This window comes from Oryzias latipes, chromosome 8 (assembly GCF_053564925.1).
Source record: "Oryzias latipes strain Hd-rR chromosome 8, Olatipes_Hd-rR_3.1".
NCBI lineage: Eukaryota > Metazoa > Chordata > Actinopteri > Beloniformes > Adrianichthyidae > Oryzias > Oryzias latipes.
The window spans coordinates 12,329,181-12,344,754 of NC_136244.1; the positions used below are offsets into that span (position 1 = coordinate 12,329,181).

Here is a 15,574-nt window from a genome sequence, read left to right on the forward strand (position 1 = left end):
CATGTATTTGTTTATTCAATTTACTACAACTACAAAGGTGAAGGTTTGATTTTTTCTGACTGAATCATTAAGTGTATGACAAAGGTGTGAGAGACATTTTTGTACTGAAGTGCTGTTGAAATTCATCACTGTGACGATTACTTTGACTACTGGGGAAAAGGAACAACTGTGACTGTAACATCAGGTAAAAATCAAAGATTTTTATCCTTATTTTGAATTTGTGAATTTTTTTTACCTTGTATTTTAGAACAATTAGAACTCAGAGGGCTCAAGAATAAAAAGAAACTAAAAAAACCTGTAGATCTCAAGTATTACTGACCACGTCTGATAGAAACTGTCAAAGCACACATAACATTTTTTTTGAATCTTTAAAAATAATTTTTGTTAAAAGATGTCTTCTGGACAATATTGGTATCATTGATGCATGAGAAGTTTTTGTATGTCAGAGATGTTGGGATGTTACACTGTGACAATGCTTTTCACTACTGGGGTAAAGGCACAACAGTCACAGTTACTTCAGGTAAAAGAAACTTTATTTTGAAATTGAAATTGAAAAATTGTACCTGACTTTTTTTTAAAACAGTTAATTTTTAAACTACAAACTGGTCAATGACAGACCTGGACAATAATGTGTCTTGGGTCTGTAGAAAGCTGAACAGGTTTTAGCATGGAGTAGTTGATCGTTTGTTTTATTATGACGATGCTTTTGACTATTGGGGTAAAGGCACCGTGGTCACCGTCACTTCAGGTAAGACAAATAATCATTTATGATTTAACATCAGTAGTTTAAAAATCTTTAGTTTTAAATGTTTGTCTCCACAAACCCCAAACCACTGGATGTTAATATTTCAAGATCATATTTTTATGACTTAAAAATATGTAGACATGAGCAGTTTTCTTCTGATTCAAAGATGAATATTTAGCAGGTTTAATTTGGTTTTGAAATATCTATAAATCAAAGTTTCCAAAAAGAAAATCAGGATAAAACAGCAAAGAGGTTTTCTGTTGGGGAAGTCACAGACTTGTTTTACTGTGATAACTGGGCTTTTGACTATTGGGGAAGAGGAACAACGGTGACGGTTTCTGCAGGTAAGATTGTTCTGTTTTCTTTCAAATGTGGATATGGAATGATTTAAAATCCTAAAAGTTAATTACTTTTTTATGATTTGCTGTAAAGCTTGTATAATTTTTAATACATTGGCCTGTACATTTTTTTATAAATGGACTTTAGTGATGTTTTAAAAGTGTGTAAAAGTTTACTTTAAAAACAGTAGCAGTGAAAATAAGAATGAATCGTAGTCAGAAGAGTTTTTACACTAAGAGTCCAGTAGATTCAGCACTGTGTAGCTGGGTTGCTTTTGACTATTGGGGAAAAGGAACAGTGGTAACAGTGACATCAGGTAAGACTTTTTATTTTAAAAATATAAAGCATTATGTACTTTAAAATTTTAAAGTCAAATTGTGTTAAATTACCCGTTTTTTCTTTCAGAATAAACTCTTTCTTTACTGTGATTTCAAATTCAGTATAATTTACATTGGTGTAAAACTTTTAATTTAGATAAATAAAAATAATTCACTGTTGATTTGAATTGTTTAGATTTAGATTTTTAGAAATTATGATAATTCAGACATGAAGAAATTATTCAGCCATTATTGATATCGAAATATTTACTCTGAGAGTCAAGCAGATTGAGCACTGTGTTACTACGGAGCTTTTGACTATTGGGGAAAAGGTACAATGGTGACTGTTTCTTCAGGTAAGATCTTTTGAAAATGTGCTGCCAGCCCTATTTTACATTTTAAAAGTCTGATTTATTTGATTTAGTAAATTTTGGTTTCAAAAAGTTTAAGAATATTTTTATTGTCATGTAAAAATGAATTCCTGTTTAAAAAGATACACACTAAAGTTTTTAATGTATTTTACAGATAGAGATAGATTTTTTTTAAATATGATTTTAATGATTGATGAATGCTGCAGTCACCATTAGTAGAGTTGCCTTTTTACTCTGAGAGTCAAGCAGATTGAGCACTGTGTTACTATGAAGCTTTTGACTATTGGGGAAAAGGTACAATGGTGACTGTTTCTTAAGGTAAGATCAGTGTTTCATTTATTACAGAAGTCTAATTAATTAACATCAAAATTCAATTTTAAAAGATTTTGATTAAAATTATTTTCATTCTTTTCAAGTTTAAGAAACAACAGTTACAAAAGTTTCTTTAATCTGCATTCAGAGTGAATTACCAGTGTTAATACAAAAAGTCATGAATTGTTGGAGATTTTTTAGGAGGGTGAAATTGCATGCCATTGTATATTTTGTTGTTTTAATTCTTCATTCCTTTGTCTTCTTCAGCCACTCCTACTCAGGCTCCAAACGTGTTTCCTCTGATGCCATGCGGCCCTCAAAGTAGAGACACGGTCACTCTTGGTTGCCTTGCCGTTGATTTCACCCCCTCTTCATTAACTTTCTCGTGGACTCAGGGCGCCAACAGTTTGGAAAATATCACCCAGTACCCTTCAATACTGAAAAATGACAAATATTTGGGAATCAGTCAGGTTGAAGTCAGCCGACAGGACTGGGACGCCAAAAAGCCTTTCCAGTGTGTTGCCAATCATCTAGGAGAGAGAACAACGTCTCCTCCTTTTACTAAGCAAGGTAAGTTTGTTTCTAAGTCGATTAAGTAGTTTTAGTAAGTAAAATTTGATTAATAAATCTTTACATTTTTATAAAATATTATGAACAAAATATTGAAAGAAAGAAAGAAAGAAAGAAAGAAAGAAAGAAAACTTTGATTCAACTTACCTCTGTGTTCCTGCTAATGCATCCACGCGTCGAGCCTGACAGAATCAGAAAGATCATTACAATTTTTTTCCACCATTTTCTTTTCTCTTTTTTTTCTATTAAACTGATTTCATCCTGTAAGTACTCTTTGTTTTAACTTTTAAGTCTTTGTATCTTTTCCTGATTTAAATAAAATGGTGAAAATAAGAATTTATTTGCTCCTCCATCCTTTTCTGGGGTTTCATTTTTGTGAAGTTCTTCATGTTTATGCATTTGTAGATAGATTTATACACAAATGTTGTCAGTGTTTGGTTGATTTCATGTAACATTCTATGTTTTATCTTTTCTGAAGTTTTCATCAAACCCCCAACAGCTGAAATCAGCGGTCCATTACTCAGTGTGCAAATTTTACAGCCGATAACTTTTTCAGTCTAGAATTACTTGACGGTTGAAGTCAAACCTTTGACAAAGCTTATGTAAATGAAGATGAGATATTTCCATCTTCTCTGTTTCTGTTCCTGGCATAACCACACCTCACACCTGCAGTCTGCCATGCTCTGCTGCTCTTTCTGTCCTTTCACTTCTGTCTTTCTGGACTTTTTTGGGAGCTGGGTGTTGAACAAAGCTTCCTCTAACTGAATAACCAGATCACTCTGTCCTGTCGAGCTCAACGTCTGTGAAACTGACTTTCAGTTGTGTTTTTGCGACCCTCTTCAACACCAAACTGTGTAAAAGTACAACTATGCCGTAAACATAAACACTAAAAAATGACACTTAGAACTGAGACTACAAACTAAAACATGAAGGTTAGTATGAATGAGCTTAAATCAGCTTTTAAATAATCAGTGCTGAAATTCAGAAGGACAAATGCAAAAACATGTCATCTCTTTTCTATCACAGAGCTGCGCGTTGTTTCTCCAAACATCAGCCTGTTTCCTGTCTGGGAAGGTGAATTTGGAGTCTCACAGGTCAGACTCATCTGCACCCTGAACGGTTACTTTCCCAAAAACCTGAGTGTGGAGTGGCAGCAGAACAAACAGCAGCTGACACAGATCCAGCCCACAGAAAGACATCTGCAGAGTGTGGAGGGGGGAGAGAAGACCTACAGTCTGACCTCTGAGATTGAGCCAAACATGGAAGAGTGGACAAGAGGCTCCAATTTTACCTGCAAGTTCATTCACAAGGAGAACAAAGATGAAAAGACAACAAGTATTTGTCACAGTAAGTGTGAGGAAACACTTGAATCACTATTTTGATCAGTGTTATCAGAAGGTCATTGATATTTGATTCCTGCAGTCTTTGGATTCAATCCTCCTTCCATTCATGTGGAGATTCCCAGCTTCAAGACAGTGATGATGACCAACTCTGATGTGAAAGCTAGATGCTTCATCCACAATGTTGCTGCTAAGCTGGTCTGGCTGATGGACAGGGAACAACCATCCACTGACAGAGTGAATGAATTCTCAAACAAAACCACTTTAATCAGTGAACTGACAGTTCCATCCAGCAGCTGGAAAAACCTGAAACTTCTGAAATGTAAAGTTCAGCATCACTGCTTTTCTGCTGAGAAGACTGTAGAGATTTCAGGTGAGAAGATCAACTTTAAAACAAAACACGCTGCAGTTTATAGTATTAAAAAGCATGTTTTTTTTGCTGTCATCCTTCAGGTTCTGCAGTTTCAGCTCCTCAGGTGGACATCAGGAGATCTCTGTCAGACCTGCAGACAGAAAACAATGATGTGAAGCTGCACTGTGACCTTTTACAGCTCTCCTCACAGCACCTCTATGTCACACTTCAGTCCAAAGGAGCTGACATTTCTGACAAACAGTATGTTGATCTTCCTGAAGCTCCAGCCTCACATACAGTCAGTGTCAGCTTCTCTGTTCCTCACATCTACTGGAAGAGTGACCAGAGTTTCACCTGCAAAGTCCATCAAGGCTTTTCCAGCCAGTCTTTTGAGTCCAAAGCTATCAGTGTTTTTGGTGAGAATGGTTCTTTTCTAGAAAAAGCAGAAATCTAACAAATGTCTTCACTGACTGAATCCTTCATGTGTTTTTCTCTACATTCTAATCAGTGGATCCATCAGTGGAAGTCCTTCAGGTCTCCAGTAAAGAGTCAGGACAACACAAACTCCTGTGTTCTGCATCAGGCTTTAATCCACAAATTAGTTGGTTTTCTGACTCAGAGTCCAAATCAGCATCAAGCACAGACATCAGCATGGATACAAATGGACGTGTGACTGTAATCAGTCGACTGGATGTTCTTCAGACAGAGTGGAAAACAGGGAAGACCTTCACCTGTGAAGTCTTTGACAGGTTTCTAAATAAACGTGACAGAAAGGACATCAGCCTCTGTTCAGGTAAAAACAGAACTGATTTGGAAATGATCAATAAATATTAAAGAATGGACTTTTACTTTTGTCTCCTTCATTCTTTTTAGACCTTAATCCTCCAACTGTGAGGATTGTGGAACCAAGTGCTGCTGAACTCTCCGTGTCTGACATTCTCACACTAACCTGCTTAGTTTCTGGTTATTTCCCATCTAACATCTCGGTGCATTGGAAGGAGAATGGTCAGAAACTCTCATCTTCTCGTTACATTAACAGTCCTTCATTCAAGGATCCAGACAGCAGCTCTTATTCAATGAGCAGCAGACTGAATGTGTCTCAAACTAATGACAAGAAGTCAACTTATACTTGTGTTGTGAGACATGAATCCTCCAACAGTCCATTTGAAAGCAGTATAAAGGATGTTTTTGGTGAGATTACAGTTCATTTTCAGAGTCAATATTCCTAAAAGCTCCATTGGTTTCCTCCAAACATTTTTGGATTTGGAAATGATCAATAAATACCGTATTTTAAAGAAACAACTGAAAATTTTGGCAACACTTTAAATTTGATTCTTTGCTTTGGTATAATTTAGACCTTAAGAAATTAAAGCTTTTGTAATTGATGTATTTATATTTAGATATTCTTTTATCAAACACATTTTTCAATGTAAAATAGAGTTTTAGACATAATTAAAGATTAATGATCATAGTCTCTCTAGTAGTCATTTTAACTTCTATAATGTTGTATATTAATAAACTTTAATTACTGTATCATTATTATATTTTATTATATACCCAATTTTAAGGACTTATTTGATAATTTCCTTGGCATTTTCTGTAAATGTAAAAATTATCATATAGATTTAATGAAGGAAAGAAAAAATGTCTAAGTTTTATTACAAAAAAATATCAGTAATCTAAAAGAAATTTTTAAATTTCCTTTTGCACAAATTTACTAAATAAAACAGTGGAGTTAAAAAAAAGACATTCAGTGTCTGTATTTACCTTCACAGATAAGCAGTTTGTTTCTGTGTTTTTATGTCTCTGAATAATCTTCCTCATAACTGTGACCTTTGTTTCTGTTTCACTGTTTGCTGTTAATTAACATTATTAACAATGACTTTAAATATATGTTTGCTTTCCAGCCATTGTCAGTGTATATGCAGAAGTAGGTATCAATGCTCTCCCATGATTTACAAAGCCTCACATTAAAGTCACAACAAAATCATAATATTAAAATTTATTTAAGGAGCATCATAATTATCAATTTCCTGAAAGTCTTTTATTATTTTTAAAAATCTTCAATACTATAAAAACTGTCATTTTCTGAGGTTCTGCATATATATTTGCACAAAAAAGTTCTTTGCTTCTGCAAAAATCTGTTTGTGTATGTGTTTGTTTTTCAGATGTGCTGTTTAGGTCGCCCAATCTCACAACAAGTTTTTCCCTTGATGAGGAAAAGCAACAGGCTTCTTTCTACTGCTTTGCCAAAGATTTTTCTCCTAGGACCCATGAGATCATTTGGCAGAAAGTTGGCAGTGAAAAAGCCAGCATCCTTGATGAGACCAGTGTTTTCTCAGAGGGAAGAAATGACACAAATGGAGCTAAGCTGTATTCTGCAGCAAGTTTGCTCACAGTAAACCCCACTGAGCTGACTTCTGGAGCAACATTTACATGTGTGTTCAAGGGGAAAGGTGTGAACAATACTGACGTGTTGGAAAAGGCTAATGCCACCTACAAGGAAGAATCTTCTGGAGGTAAGTGGAACATCCAGCTGCAATGATTGAACATCTAGGTTCTGATCGATAACTTTTCATTTGTCCTTCATTCAGGAAGTGCAGGATGTACTCAGGCAGCTGTAGACATAAATATCATTGGCCCTACATACAGGGACATTCTTGTAAAGCAAAGTGGAAAAATAACATGCCAAATTCAAGTAAATAACGGTCAGCTTGAAAAGATTTTTTGGGAGAATGAAGATAACGTAGAAATGGCTGGAACTGTAAAGACTGAAGGGTTAAAAAAGAAGGAGGAGCTTGTGCTTGACATCACATATGATGAATGGCATCAGGGAGTCGAACGCTACTGTGTTGTCCAACATAAAGACATTCTTTTCCCATTCAAGATCCAATACAAGAGACAAAACAGTACGATCACTTCTTCTACATTTTGACATTCACAAATATTTTGAATCCTTTACAGTCAGAACAAATGATGACAGTTGTGTCAGTCAGTTGTTTATTTCCTCTGTTTTCTGGTACTTGCAGGCGAACATGTTCAGCGTCCTTCAGTGTTTATGTTGCCTCCTGTAGAACATGCTAAAAACAAAGAGGTGACCCTGACTTGCTCTGTGAAAGACTTCTTCCCTGAGGAGGTTTTCGTAGCTTGGCTTGTTGATGATGATGTAGTAGACTCAAAGTACAAGACCAGTACCACCAGTCCAGTAGAGAAAGAAGGATCTTACTTGGTTTACAGCCAGTTAACCCTCACAGATGATCAGTGGAAACAGTCTGGTGTGGTGTACAGCTGTGCTGTTTACCACGAGTCCATTACCAACTCCACCAGATCCATTGTCAGATCCATTGGTTTCAGCACAGCTGATAAAAACAACCTGGTCAACCTCAACCTGAACATCTCTGAAAAGTGCAAGGCGTAGTAGATGTTGTTTGTTGTTGTCTATGTTTTCTTTCTTGTTTGTACTTTGTGATGAGTCATTGTGTTGTGTTTGATTGCAGATTAAAAACTAAAAAAAAAATAAAAAAACACTGTTCATGTTTGTTGTTTGCTCTTCCTGTTGTTGTTAAAAGTATAAAAGTTTGACTTTCTATGAAGTCACAGTGCTGTGATGTGAGACACTGTTACACTAGTGTACATTTTGAACACACTGATCTTTCAGCATCACACTTTACTCTCCAGAACACCACAATCTTCCTGAATACAACAATATTGTGTTTGTCTTATTCTCCAGCAGAGTGTTAACAAAGCTTGTGTGTGTCTGTGTGTCTGTGTGTCTTCTACTGGGTCTTGCACCCCCAACAAGACAAATCCTCTAACTCTGGTCTCTCAGTTATTGAACAGACTCACTCTGTGAGTTTACTGACTAACAAGCCAAGTCATGCAAACCAAACCAAGAATGACGTTTCTCAATAACAAGTCAGGATCATTAGCTGACTGAATGAAGGAGAAAACACTGATCAGGATCATGTAAACACATGCAGGACAGTTGAAGATGATGGGACATTCACAGTAGAGACACTAACTGATGCCATTCCAGATTAAAGCCACTTTGCTCTTTGGGACAGGACAGGTTCTAGTGTTGACTTAGAAAAGGAGCATTCTAGAAATACTGGGAACAGTCTGTGAAGTGTGGATGATCCCAACAGTTCATTGATTTGTTACTTTGCAGTCCCACCAGAGTTTCTGAATGAAACTGTTTGCTCCTGCAAAGAGGAGATGGAAGTAGAGGAAGATCACATGGCAAACACAGCCCTGACCTTCATCTTCCTCTTCATCATGACTTTGTTGTTCACTGTTGGAACCACATTGTCAAAGGTAAATTTAAAAGAGGTTAAATTATTACAAAGTCAGCATTAAAATATATTTTTAAGAGTTAAGGTGTATTGCATAACTGAAAGTTGAAAATACATATTTTGTGAATTATAGTTACAACAATTTATTATTCATTTGCTCAACATGATGAGATTGTTTTGACAATTTCTCGAAATCATCAGAAAATAAAAATCATGTTTCACCTTCAGAAGCTTTTATAAATATGTCTACATCATTCCTGAGGCTGAAAATGTCAAATGAAAAAGTTGATAAAAGATATAATTTTAATGTTTTTTTTTTCTTTTTTCCTGTAATCTTTTTAAAGCAATGAAAATGACATATATATTTGATGCAATCTGGATAAGATTTAATATTTGTAAATATAATTATTCATCATTCTCTTTTTTTAAATAGTTTTATTCAAAGTAACTAATGAAAAAAGTAACCTTTAATGCTATTTTTTAACATTTTTGTTGACATTTTTTAATCAGTACATTATGATGTGTGACAAAGATGAAATTCACAGCTAAACATTGTTGAACAGATCTTTTATTATTATCATTAAAAAAGTTTTTTCCTCTTTTTACAGATCAAATGAAAAAAGTGAAAAAAGAAAGAATCTGTGAGGTTCAGGGGCCAGGGTGGGTTAGTTTGTTTCGCATTCGAGATTGGTTGTGGGGTTTCCGGCTTTTTTGGGCCTTTATTTTGGTTACTTCCGGTTTCTCCCGTTTGTGTTGCCTCCACCTTTACTTCTGTTGTGAATTGCACCTGTTCACACACCTGTTATTCATCGTTGCTGTGTATTTAAGTTCCTTCTACCCAGTGTCTGTCACGGGATCGTTTTGTATTCTTTGTGCTTCGAGTCGCTGCTTTGAGATTAAAGAAAGAAAGAAAGAAAGAAAGAAAGAAAGAAAGAAAGAAAGAAAGAAAGAAAACTTTGATTCAACTTACCTCTGTGTTCCTGCTAATGCATCCACGCGTCGAGCCTGACAGAATCAGAAAGATCATTACAATTTTTTTCCACCATTTTCTTTTCTCTTTTTTTTCTATTAAACTGATTTCATCCTGTAAGTACTCTTTGTTTTAACTTTTAAGTCTTTGTATCTTTTCCTGATTTAAATAAAATGGTGAAAATAAGAATTTATTTGCTCCTCCATCCTTTTCTGGGGTTTCATTTTTGTGAAGTTCTTCATGTTTATGCATTTGTAGATAGATTTATACACAAATGTTGTCAGTGTTTGGTTGATTTCATGTAACATTCTATGTTTTATCTTTTCTGAAGTTTTCATCAAACCCCCAACAGCTGAAATCAGCGGTCCATTACTCAGTGTGCAAATTTTACAGCCGATAACTTTTTCAGTCTAGAATTACTTGACGGTTGAAGTCAAACCTTTGACAAAGCTCATGTAAATGAAGATGAGATATTTCCATCTTCTCTGTTTCTGTTCCTGGCATAACCACACCTCACACCTGCAGTCTGCCATGCTCTGCTGCTCTTTCTGTCCTTTCACTTCTGTCTTTCTGGACTTTTTTGGTAGCTGGGTGTTGAACAAAGCTTCCTCTAACTGAATAACCAGATCACTCTGTCCTGTCGAGCTCAACGTCTGTGAAACTGACTTTCAGTTGTGTTTTTGCGACCCTCTTCAACACCAAACTGTGTAAAAGTACAACTATGCCGTAAACATAAACACTAAAAAATGACAATTAGAACTGAGACTACAAACTAAAACATGAAGGTTAGTATGAATGAGCTTAAATCAGCTTTTAAATAATCAGTGCTGAAATTCAGAAGGACAAATGCAAAAACATGTCATCTCTTTTCTATCACAGAGCTGCGCGTTGTTTCTCCAAACATCAGCCTGTTTCCTGTCTGGGAAGGTGAATTTGGAGTCTCACAGGTCAGACTCATCTGCACCCTAAACGGTTACTTTCCCAAAAACCTGAGTGTGGAGTGGCAGCAGAACAAGCAGCAGCTGACACAGATCCAGCCCACAGAAAGACATCTGCAGAGTGTGGAGGGGGGAGAGAAGACCTACAGTCTGACCTCTGAGATTGAGCCAAACATGGAAGAGTGGACAAGAGGCTCCAATTTTACCTGCAAGTTCATTCACAAGGAGAACAAAGATGAAAAGACAACAAGTATTTGTCACAGTAAGTGTGAGGAAACACTTGAATCACTATTTTGATCAGTGTTATCAGAAGGTCATTGATATTTGATTCCTGCAGTCTTTGGATTCAATCCTCCTTCCATTCATGTGGAGATTCCCAGCTTCAAGACAGTGATGATGACCAACTCTGATGTGAAAGCTAGATGCTTCATCCACAATGTTGCTGCTAAGCTGGTCTGGCTGATGGACAGGGAACAACCATCCACTGACAGAGTGAATGAATTCTCAAACAAAACCACTTTAATCAGTGAACTGACAGTTCCATCCAGCAGCTGGAAAAACCTGAAACTTCTGAAATGTAAAGTTCAGCATCACTGCTTTTCTGCTGAGAAGACTGTAGAGATTTCAGGTGAGAAGATCAACTTTAAAACAAAACACTGCAGTTTATAGTATTAAAAAGCATGTTTTTTTTGCTGTCATCCTTCAGGTTCTGCAGTTTCAGCTCCTCAGGTGGACATCAGGAGATCTCTGTCAGACCTGCAGACAGAAAACAATGATGTGAAGCTGCACTGTGACCTTTCACAGCTCTCCTCACAGCACCTCTATGTCACACTTCAGTCCAAAGGAGCTGACATTTCTGACAAACAGTATGTTGATCTGACAAACAGTATGTTGATCTTCCTGAAGCTCCAGCCTCACATACAGTCAGTGTCAGCTTCTCTGTTCCTCACATCTACTGGAAGAGTGACCAGAGTTTCACCTGCAAAGTCCATCAAGGCTTTTCCAGCCAGTCTTTTGAGTCCAAAGCTATCAGTGTTTTTGGTGAGAATGGTTCTTTTCTAGAAAAAGCAGAAATCTAACAAATGTCTTCACTGACTGAATCCTTCATGTGTTTTTCTCTACATTCTAATCAGTGGATCCATCAGTGGAAGTCCTTCAGGTCTCCAGTAAAGAGTCAGGACAACACAAACTCCTGTGTTCTGCATCAGGCTTTAATCCACAAATTAGTTGGTTTTCTGACTCAGTGTCCAAATCAGCATCAAGCACAGACATCAGCATGGATACAAATGGACGTGTGACTGTAATCAGTCGACTGGATGTTCTTCAGACAGAGTGGAAAACAGGGAAGACCTTCACCTGTGAAGTGTTTGACAGGTTTCTAAATAAACGTGACAGAAAGGACATCAGCCTCTGTTCAGGTAAAAACAGAACTGATTTGGAAATGATCAATAAATACCGTATTTTCCGGACTATAAGTCACACCAGCCCAAAAATGCATTATAAAGTAGAAAAAAACACAGATAAGTCGCACTGGACTATAAGTCGCATTTTAACTTTCACAACCATATATGACACAATCATAGCAGACTGTTTATCTAATAATTTCACAGTAATTTTTTCTCAAACTTATTTATTTATTCTTTTCATGAAGCATCATTGGCTAACTAATACTCTGTTTTCATCCTGTATTTGTAGAAACAGTTTTCACTTTTATTGCATTTCTGAATCTATGAAATCATTGGAAAATAGAATATTATGTTGTTAGCCTTCAAGATCTTACTGTAAAAAAAAGTTTGCTGATTCTCTGAGTCACTTAACATCCTCTTAACACTTAACATACCTCATACATCAAATTGACCCAGGAACATCATCTCTGTTCCTCACAAATGAACATAACAGGAGGGTTAACAATGTATTTATTTCAATTTATTTCCAATATAAGTCGCTGCGGAGTATAAGTCGCACCCCTTGCCAAACTATGAAAAAAAGTGCGACTTATAGTCCGGAAAATACGGTATTAAAGAATGGACTTTTACTTTTGTCTCCTTCATTCTTTTTAGACCTTAATCCTCCAACTGTGAGGATTGTGGAACCAAGTGCTGCTGAACTCTCCGTGTCTGACATTCTCACACTAACCTGCTTAGTTTCTGGTTATTTCCCATCTAACATCTCGGTGCATTGGAAGGAGAATGGTCAGAAACTCTCATCTTCTCGTTACATTAACAGTCCTTCATTCAAGGATCCAGACAGCAGCTCTTATTCAATGAGCAGCAGACTGAATGTGTCTCAAACTAATGACAAGAAGTCAACTTATACTTGTGTTGTGAGACATGAATCCTCCAACAGTCCATTTGAAAGCAGTATAAAGGATGTTTTTGGTGAGATTACAGTTCATTTTCAGAGTCAATATTCCTAAAAGCTCCATTGGTTTCCTCCAAACATTTGATTCTGACCTGTTTCCTCAGCCTCAGTGACCCACAGTGAACCATCAGCCGTCCTGCTCCAGGGTTCAAATGAACTTGTGTGTCTGGTCTTTGGCTTCAGCCCTGCATCCATTAACATCACCTGGATTGCTGATGGAAGCACAGAGCTGTGGAACTACAATAATAGTCATCCCCACAGAGGCCCGGATGGAAAGTTCAGCATCCAAAGCTTCCTCCGTCTGTCTCCAGTTGACTCCTTACCCGGGGTGACCATCACCTGCAGGGTGACACATGGAAACACCACTCTGTCTGTGAATGTCTCCAAAACAGGTCACACTGATGCTCTGTCTTCACCTCTATTAAAAACTACATCCGTCACATCACTTTTGTGGTGGAATCTCTTTGTTCCACTGTAAGAATCAAAGCAACAATGAAGTAACAGATGTGCTTCTGCTTCTTTCACAGACACGGTGGAACACTGTCATTTCTTTGATGACATCCTGCATGCTGATGTGAGCCAAGACACAGTCATGCAAGCTTGGGGCATGGCCATTTTCTTCCTCCTTTTATTCTTCATCTCCATCATCTTTTCTGCTGTCACCACAGCTTTAAAGGTCAAAATCATCAACAGTCATTCTGTTCTTGTCTTGTATGAATGTGATTCGTCTTATTTTCTAAAGTTTTGTGACTCTAATGCATTTATTAAACAATGAAACATGTTTTACATCACAGTCTCCAGATGTTCAAAACATTATCTGTTTTTTTCTTTTCAGATCAAATGAAGATGTGAAAGAGACAGATGTCTTTTTCTGCAGGCATCTCAGGATTTTTGATGACATTTGACCTGTTTTTATTCAGTTTCAAAGATTTTATCTCACATGTATTTTTCTTTTTGCATTATTGTTATGATGAAAGATGACTCAATATTACTTAAATCTCTTTTTCTCAATTTTCTATTCAATGTCACTGTTTAAATAAAATGAATAAATTCATAAATAAAACATTTAAAGCGTTTTCTCATACATTTTTTTTCCTTTCTATTGTAAATAAAAATACAACAATAATGTTAGAGGACACATGATACAGTTATTCTTAACAGTCATTAAAAGGCCATATCTTTATTATATAAACAAAGTTTAAGAAACAGACAAAAGTGCAAATCTCAGTATTTTCACAAGAGGGAGACAAAAGTCATGAAGTTCTTGAATCTGGTTACAATTTCATGAAAGTGACGTTTATGAATTCCTTTAATTTTTTAGCCTTTCAAGAAACAAAAAACAATCTAATATGGGATTACTCCACAATGTGAACATGTTACCATTTATTTAGGTATCTACCTAATTTAGATTTTATTCCAAAAGTCATTATTTTCCTAGTTTGCTTGTGTTATGCTTGTGTATTTTTAATATGATTTTTTAAACACATTTTGAAGACATTTTTACACAAAAATCCAATCATGTAAACAATTGTTGCTTGTTCTTGAATAGATACCAAACTATCACTTTAAGAATAGTCTATTTTTAAAGAGCAAAGTTTGAATGATTAACATAAAAAAGTTTATAAGAATAAATCCTAAAAGAAACAGTTCAGTCACTCTAAGGAAAAATTCGAGATATAGATGAACCTATACAGCATGTTTTTGGATTATTGGATGAGTTCCTGGAGAAAACCCACACAGACACGAGGAGAAGAAACTCTACTCACAAAGGTTCTAGCTGGGATTTAAACCAGGTTCATTTCCCTGTGAGTTGAGAGTGATGACCACTACAGCACACTCAAATCTATTTTTAATGCAAAAATACATATAAAATAAAAGAGCTGCACTAGATTAGACAACCTGTTGGATTAAAAATCTGAATGGATTGGGGCTATTTTGTATGATGCAAGTAAAACTGTTCATGCCCAAGATTTACAAGACTATTTCTCAATGTATGTCCTAATTTTTTATAGATTTTTATTTTAAAATGTGTTTTTACGTGAGATTGGACTGAGAACATACAGTAAATACAGGAGAATAAAAACAATCACATTTTTATACATTGTAATAAGAAATTTCACATTTTAGTTTGTACAAAATAAAAAAAATGATGTTTATTTCTGCTGATTTGAATGAAACATGTTAATTAGTAAATGAAATGAATATCACAATAACAACAATTGACTTTAAACTCCAAATCCAGTTGGAAATATCAAAATGTTGAATAATCTGAATTGTCAACAGATGTTGTACTTTCTCTTTCTGTAACACCAGGGGGCAGCAGTGTTGTTTCTTCAACACCAACTTGCATTTTTTGGCCTTGTGACTGACAGTCAAATGTTTCCCTTTTGGCTTTTCCCATCAGGGGTTGCCACAGCGAATGAGTCACAAGGTATACTTGGCAATGTTTTACGCCGGATGCCCTTCCTGACACAACCCTCTCAAAGCAACCGGGCTTGGGACCGGCAGAGAAGAAGAGAAGGGAACAGGGAGCAGCCCGGAGTCGAACCCTGGTTTCACGGACCATGCTGCAAACCAGCATGAGCTAAACCGGCTCGACTGACAGTCAAATAAAATCTCTAATTAATTTCAGTTTTTTAAAATATTTTTTTAGAATTTTTTTTTATT

General features: G+C 36.1%; 2 gene segments (V, D, J or C); both read left to right on the forward strand.

Moving 5' to 3' along the window:
- The first annotated feature begins 3,042 nt into the window (after window positions 1–3,042).
- On the forward strand, window positions 3,043–7,884 carry LOC101157622 (Ig heavy chain C region, secreted form-like). The segment is given in 9 exon segments: window positions 3,043–3,748; window positions 3,846–4,001; window positions 4,077–4,367; window positions 4,448–4,762; window positions 4,855–5,139; window positions 5,220–5,537; window positions 6,515–6,865; window positions 6,941–7,255; window positions 7,376–7,884. Coding segments are annotated over 8 exon segments (2,352 nt in total).
- Window positions 7,885–8,536: 652 nt separating this feature from the next.
- LOC144981336 (Ig mu chain C region-like) lies at window positions 8,537–13,963 on the forward strand (the record flags this gene model as incomplete). The annotated part of the segment is given in 9 exon segments: window positions 8,537–8,660; window positions 10,488–10,808; window positions 10,884–11,174; window positions 11,253–11,587; window positions 11,680–11,964; window positions 12,607–12,924; window positions 13,012–13,299; window positions 13,435–13,583; window positions 13,743–13,963. Coding segments are annotated over 9 exon segments (2,120 nt in total), but the record flags the coding sequence as incomplete, so codon positions are not given.
- Window positions 13,964–15,574: the final 1,611 nt, after the last annotated feature.